The 7,127-nt window shown below is 40.1% G+C and overlaps 1 protein-coding gene across 1 annotated transcript; it reads left to right on the forward strand.

The window, feature by feature from the left end:
* The first annotated feature begins 233 nt into the window (after positions 1-233).
* On the forward strand, positions 234-5,655 carry LOC115568155 (protein FAM8A1-like). The gene is made up of 6 exons (XM_030395269.1): positions 234-302; positions 429-939; positions 3,148-3,268; positions 3,620-3,743; positions 3,890-4,029; positions 4,133-5,655. The coding sequence occupies exons 2-6, from the start codon at positions 429-431 to the stop codon at positions 4,275-4,277; spliced, it is 1,041 nt and encodes a 346-aa protein (XP_030251129.1). The 5' UTR covers positions 234-302; the 3' UTR covers positions 4,278-5,655.
* Positions 5,656-7,127: the final 1,472 nt, after the last annotated feature.

Below are 7,127 nucleotides of genomic sequence, written 5' to 3' on the forward strand. Positions count from 1 at the left end.
TTCTTCCTTTCACTAGGAATAAACTAGGCAACAATAATTTTCAAATCATAGGCTAGTATTTTTGTAATCACAGTTGGAGCTGGCTTCTTCCAAACAAGACCCATTCTGGAGCCTTTTGCAGTGTGAAAGGTTACATAATGTGAACTTGAAGACCCCTAATGTACATCTCACTGCAGCGTCTATCTCGCAGAAATGCTGCCCCCTCGCGGCTGAATCCTGTAACAACAGGCAACGCTTGGACAGTACCACTGCATCCTCACATAGGGGTGCTGCAGTGATATTTTTTCGTGGGCAGCAGTTTGGTGAGAATTTGTCTATCTTTTGAAAACAACCTTTTTACTTATCTTAGAATAGAACTTCTTCACAACAATGATGTTTTCTGGACCAAAATGTTCGCCCTTACATGCATCTTGTTTTTTGATTTCCAGATGAAATCATCCGGAACGACGTCGTGCGTGACGCCATCATCAAACATGGCTGACAAAGAAAACACAAACATGGAAGTCGACCAGGAAAAGAATAAACCCTGTGCTAACAAAGTTGAGTCACTCGATGCCGAGGTGACCCAAAGAATAGGCAACCAGAACGATGTCGAAGGCAAGAAAAGCGCCGGTGAAAGCCGCGCCACGGCGGAATACTGCGAGCAGCTGCAGGCGTGGATGTGGCAGTACTACACTGGATATGTCAACTGGCAGAGCTGGATGGCAGCGTCAGCCATGCCCTGCCCTTATTACTTACACCCAGCGGGGAGCACGTCGACTGTTCCGCTTGATATTAACTCCCACAACTGGTATAACGGCCCGTTTGGTCCTCCGTTGTCGTCGTATCTACCTGCCGTCACCTCCACGAGCAGCCGTGCAGGTGAAGCGGCTGGCGGGGCTGCAGTGACCGCTCAGCCGCAGCAGCTGCCGCAGGAGAATGGGAACGCACAGAGGCCAGGTGAAGGCTGCTTAATTTACGATGACATTTTACTCTCCAGGTTGTTCAAATGTCGTGTTGTTGACAATCAATAAAAAATTTTTTAACGTGTATGAATCGCAGGGAGGGGTACCTGAAAGTCTTACAGTCATCCCTAATAGGGCTGGGCCACACATCGATAGATTATAACCTTAATATCAACTTTATAACGATAAGGGTATCGTTGTAAGAGACAATGAGGAAATGTTGTCTTTTCCCTGTTTTTAAAGGTTTCATTTTCACTTTACTTTACTGATCATTATTTACAAGCTGATGATTTCACCCCAGACTCAAAACAGTAAAATACGTTAAAAGAAGTGTCAACTAGTGCTTATCAATGACACTGTGATATTTTGGTTTTCTGCAGTATATATCTTGATATGACACCCCCCCCAAGAAAAAAACAGGATTTTACCAGAAAAAATGAAATGGCTCAATATAGCCAGTATACGTGATGTCACTGTTGGTGAAAGTCTAGACTGTCAAGACTGATCACACGGTTAATACTTATCAAGTGTTGCAATCTTAATGTTCAGCTTGAACACCCTGAAAACACACACACACACACACACACACACACACACACACACACACACACACTAAAATCACTAAAACATCTACAATGTGCCTCTCTTGACAGTAGATGTTCTGAAATGTGAATATCGCACACATTGTGATGCCGAAAGGATATACAGTGCATTCAGAAAGTATTCAGGCCGTCACTTTATTTACATACATTTTTTATTATGTTTCATCCTTATGCTGAAATAATTTCAATTATTATTTCCCCTCATCAGTCTACACCCAATACACCATAATGGCAAAGTGGAAACAGAATTTTAGATGTTTTTGCAAATGTATTAAACAGGAAAAACTGAGTATCATATTGACAGAAGTATTCAGTACCTTTACCTAGTTGCAGCACCTTTTGTAGCGATTACAGCATAGAGTCTTCTTGGGTATTACACGACAAGCTTTGCAACCTGGATTTGGGGATATTCTGCCATTCTTCTCTTCAGATCCTCTCAGGCTCTGTCAGGTTGGATGGGGATTGTCGGTGGAAAACCATTTTCAGGTCTTGCCAGAGATGTTCAATTGGGTTAAAGTCATGGCTGTGGCTGGGCCACTGAAGGATATTCACAGAGTCTTTTGTAGCCTTCACTAGATCTGTGCCACAACGCAATCCTGTCTCTGAGTTCTGCAGACAGTTCCTTCGACTGCATGGCTTGGTTTTTGCGCTGATATAAATTGTCAGTTTTGAGACCTTATATAGACAGTATGTGCCTTTCCAAATCATGTCCAATCAACAGGTGGACTGCTGTCAAGGTGGAGAAACATCTCAGATATTATCAAGAGAAATGGGAGGCAGCTGAGCTACATTTCAAGTGTCATACCAAAGGGTCTGAATACTTATGTCAGTGTGATATTTCAGTTTTTCCTTTTGAATACATGTGCAAACATTTATGAAATTCTGTTTCGCTTTTTCAATACGGTGTATTGAGTGTGGATTGACGAAGGGAAAATGAATTTAAACGATTTAAGCATAAGGCTGCAACATGACAAAATGTCTAAAAACATGAAGAGTACTGAACACTTTCTGAATGCATTGTATTGTGCAGCTCAAGTTGGCAACCATGGCTGTCTCACAATTTTCAAGCAGATACATGAATAGATCATTAGGAGCAGATCCAGGGTCATTTTTCCATAGTAGACAATTGACATGGATAGATTCTATTTGATGCTCCATTCAACAACTTTATATTTTTATATATAAATATCCTTAAAAAGTGGCTGTTATAACATTTATGATATTCAGTATTTACAGTCTAGATATGAAAAATGCGATTGTGAATATCTGAAATTAAGAGCACAATACACATGAATGGCAGTGTGATGTGTGATGTTTGAAGTGACGTAATATGTCCTACGAAGAATGACCTTGTGGATTTCTGTTAATGACCCTTATTGATAGGAAGAATGCCATTTTGGATATCTGCAATATATATCCAGTTTAGCTATTAAATGTTAGAATGACTAAATGTAGCCTGGTTCCAAAATCTAAACCTCCTTAGAAGCATACATTTGAATCGATTACGAACAACATGGTCGTCAATCACACAGGGCTGTAACGTTGGCTAGTTTGTCGTTTAATGTGCTTACTGTTGTTGCGTTTTTGCTATTTTTCACCAGGGCGGGAGTATAGTATTCCTTCACCTCTCCAAAGACTCATGGCTGAGATGGTGGATTTCTTCATATTGTTTTTCATCAAAGCAACCATAATCATCAGTATTATGCACCTGAGTGGAATCAAGTGAGTCTATTTCATTTCCGTTAATGAAGGTTATAAGTCATCCAGGTCATGGTGATTCCAAGACCTCTCATTCAAGAGTTCTCTTCAAGAAACGAGTCCATGTTGCCTACGATATAGTACTTACAATTATTTAATTTCTGTATGTAGTGGTGGTGAGGGTCTGTTTTTTTTTCCATCATTTAAGAAAATTGAACTTCTACTGAAGAATCATGGATACACTGGAAAGAAAAACCTAGAGAAACTCAGTAGAAACATGGAGACACCCTTTTGAGAAACAAATGGACATCTTATAAGAAACACGGAGACACGCTTTGGATTAAAATCACAGAGATAATTTCCTTTGCTTTTCAGGGATGTTTCCAAGTTCGCCATGCATTTCATAGTGGAGGAAATAGATGAGGACACATCGATGGAGGAGCTACAGAAAATGATGCTTGTTGCACTTGTGTACCGGATATTAGTGTGTTTTTATGAGGTGAGTTTTCTGCCTACATTGTCTAGATTATAATGCAGGTAACGTGAAACAAAACCAGGGGTCGCTTCCTTAACTGTCAGCTGTTTGTCTGTAAAGGTTGAAAACGCATCCATGCAGTTACAGCTCCTGTGCCATTCTCCCTACAGATTGTGTGCATTTGGGGCGCAGGGGGAGCCACTCCAGGGAAGTTTCTTATTGGACTCAGAGTTGTTACATGTGACTCATCGGTTCTGGTTCAGCCTAACAGGGTGCTTGTTGTGCCGGCAACTAATGTCTCTCTGTCTGCGTGAGTTGTCAAATTTAAAAGTTATCTGGCAACAGTTTCATAACGAATGCAGCTCACCTCATCTCTATTTTCTGTTCATCGCTGTGTCTGTCCCCCTTTACAGATCAACTGTGCGAGCCTTGAACAAGAACTTTTCCATCGCCTTCTTTTTCCCGGCTTTCATCACACTTCTGTTTTTCCAGCACAACAGGACTGTGTATGACATGGTAGCTGGTACAATTGTTGTCAAGCGCTCCAGAGTCAGATGACGCAGAAGAACACAAAAGAGAATCTAACTGTAATGCTCAGCAGGCACCGTGTGATGTTTTTGTTAAAAATGCCTGCAGAACTTAGACATGGTCTTTTCCAGGTACCATAAGAACACACAGGAGCGTTTAGATGTTTGCAGAGTTTGATACGCATCAGTATGAACTGTTTCAGTTCCCTAAGACTTGTGTTTGGTTTGTCTCAGACACGTACTGTATTTCTGCATGTATGTCTACATGCTGCTTTCCGAATCTGTCCCTGTGCCAAATTGATGTCTTCTTTCTGAAGACAGGAAAAATGAGGGTACATGCTACCTTTTCAGTAATACTCCTTTCAGATCAAGGGCAAATGTCTTGTATCACTCAGTATTTAAGTCGCTAATCATGCATTTATGAGATTATACCTTTAGTATCTCTTTGTATAAAAAAAAAAAAAAAATTGTCTTAAGAGTTGTACGCTCAGACTTTTCATTTTAGGGTTGTTGACCTTAATCTCTGCAGCAGTGATGCACCATGCTCAGCCCTCTAAGCTGCTGAAGTACTTTGGTTTAAAGGCACATTTAAATGTATTGAAGGGAAATGTAAACCTGACTCCGATTGCTCTTCCTCTACTCTGAGCTCAGCATGTGTGTGATGGTGAAGTTAATGTATGACACCTTTTATGTGATTAACTGGTTTTGTTTTTATTTTTTTTGCATTGAAGGAGATTAAATGAAACCACTAATTCCCTGCACGTTTGAGATGTCTGTCTTTTAGCAGTTTGTCTGCTGTTCAGTCATTTCCACGGCAGTTTGATACGAATTGAATTGCCTCATTATGTTTTTGTGAATTTCAGCATTAACTAATTAATGTTCCATTACATTTACCTCATGTAATGGGTGCATGTATCAGTTTATGTTGTAACTGGTACATTTTATGTTGTATGGCAGGGCTAAGTTAGGACAAAAAATCACATTCACACCCTAAAAGTATACTAGACAGAGACACAGATCAGCGACAAAGGACAAACTTGAATAAATGAGTGGAGGAACACAATAAATGTAGCTTCTACAGTGGGCATGTGGGGTCACTGATGAGTTAAACAAAGAAGAAGATGTAAATCATATTCTGTTCCTTTCAGTTAATCTCAACTAAAAGCTAGCCCTGTTTCTTCTTTTAAATCACTCAAAAAAGCACTTTTTCACTATTACGTTCTCCATTTTTTACTTGTTTTTAGTGATCGATAGCTCCCTTGTCATTATTACTCCATTACTTCATCAATTTTACTTGAACTTCTCACCATCTGTTAATGATTTCATTTTATTTCCTCCTCGTGTCTTTGTTAAGCACTTTGTAACCTGTTTTTAAAAAGTGCTATCTAATAAAGTTTTTATTGTTGTTTTGAGTATTATTATTATTATTATTATTGTTGTTGATTATTCCACTCTGATTTCTTTGTTGATGGGATTTTTCCCCAGTTAAATACAGTATAATAATATTCATAATATAATCAATTGGCCCTACAATATTATCATTGCAGTCCGTTAATTCAGTAATTTCTTATATATTATTTTCTCTCTTCTCATGTGTCCTTGAAATCCTTTAAAGTGTGAACAATTTAAGGAGAATAAATCAGAAAAGTAAAAAATGACAACTAGAGATGGGAAATTAAGTGATCGAATTCATATATTTTGTGGAAGAATAGAAATGAAAGTTCTGTTGCTATTTTTATATACATATACATATTTTTTTACTTAAAGGAGAACTTCGGTCGATTTCAACATGCAGCATTATTGCTCAAGCTACCCTTGACTAGCCAGTACCGAAAACGCGAACACTTTTGGTCCAACCGTTACAGAGCTCCTTGAACGGAGAGTTAGCATTGACAGCTAACAGCATGGGGTCAGAACTTTACACTGTGTTTTAAGCGTCTTAACATGCTCCAAATCTCACCCCAAAAGGTATGCAACATCAGCAGACACCTTACAACACAGCACTGTAGCGTTTATGACTGACAATGAATAAAAAAAGTGGTTAAAACAGTGTGTTTGTGGAAGCAGCTACATACCGTTTGTTGACATCCATGTTGTAGACCAAACTAGTCGATCCGTCGAGCGTGCGCTTACTCCCTCACTGGCAGCGACGGACACTTGAATTTTGCAGACAGAAACGTATTCCAGCATTTTCGTTTTTCTGTTCATAACGTACATGTTCATGTTACAACCTGTAATGAGCCATTAGCCTTACAATAGCCTGTTATGAGTGTATTCGCTCTGCACCGAGAGCTAGCTTGTCTGCTCATGCTAATGGTTCTTACAGAGAGCAGAGCAAAGAGTCAGTGATGATCGAAGCAGCGCTGTTACTGAAAATGGTACGAGTTTGTGCAATGCCCAATTGTGGCAATAGAATGAAGAAATATAAGAATATAAGCTTCCACCGTTTGCCTCTCTACGACCCCGAAACATCACCGTTGTGGCTGGTCGTCCTTCAAATAGACGTGCAAACTCCGTTTGAACTCTGTGCAGGTGACACACTGTGCGCTATCCTGGGACACAGTAGGTTGTATGATGTCCCACTCCTTACAGCATAGGCTTTCCTCTTCTGTATCCATTTGGACACAGCATCCACAAGAGCACCATCAGGTCGCCGATGTCCTTGGCCGTGAAGCCGCCTCTGCCTGTTCCGCTCTATGCGCCTCTCTCTCGTTCTTTAGTGCTAGTAACTCCTCATCTGTATACTCCGGTACGAACAACTATGGACTACCGTCAAATTCAATAGGTTTGTTGTCGATGTCTTTCACTTCAACATCAGACAAGCTCTCCATCGTGACTATTTCTGTAACAGCTTCGATCATCACGGACACTCTGCTCTGCT

Source organism: Sparus aurata, chromosome 17 (genome assembly GCF_900880675.1).
Source record: "Sparus aurata chromosome 17, fSpaAur1.1, whole genome shotgun sequence".
Lineage (NCBI taxonomy): Eukaryota > Metazoa > Chordata > Actinopteri > Spariformes > Sparidae > Sparus > Sparus aurata.

Bases quoted from the DNA above. Each gene is read 5' to 3' on its own strand.
- LOC115568155 (XM_030395269.1), top strand. From the start codon at position 429: ATGAAATCATCCGGAACGACGTCGTGCGTGACGCCATCATCAAACATG. The intron at 3,269-3,619 runs GTGAGTCTATTT...TTTGCTTTTCAG, and splicing joins ATGCACCTGAGTGGAATCAA to GGATGTTTCCAAGTTCGCCA. The intron at 4,030-4,132 runs GTGAGTTGTCAA...CCCCCTTTACAG, and splicing joins ACTAATGTCTCTCTGTCTGC to ATCAACTGTGCGAGCCTTGA.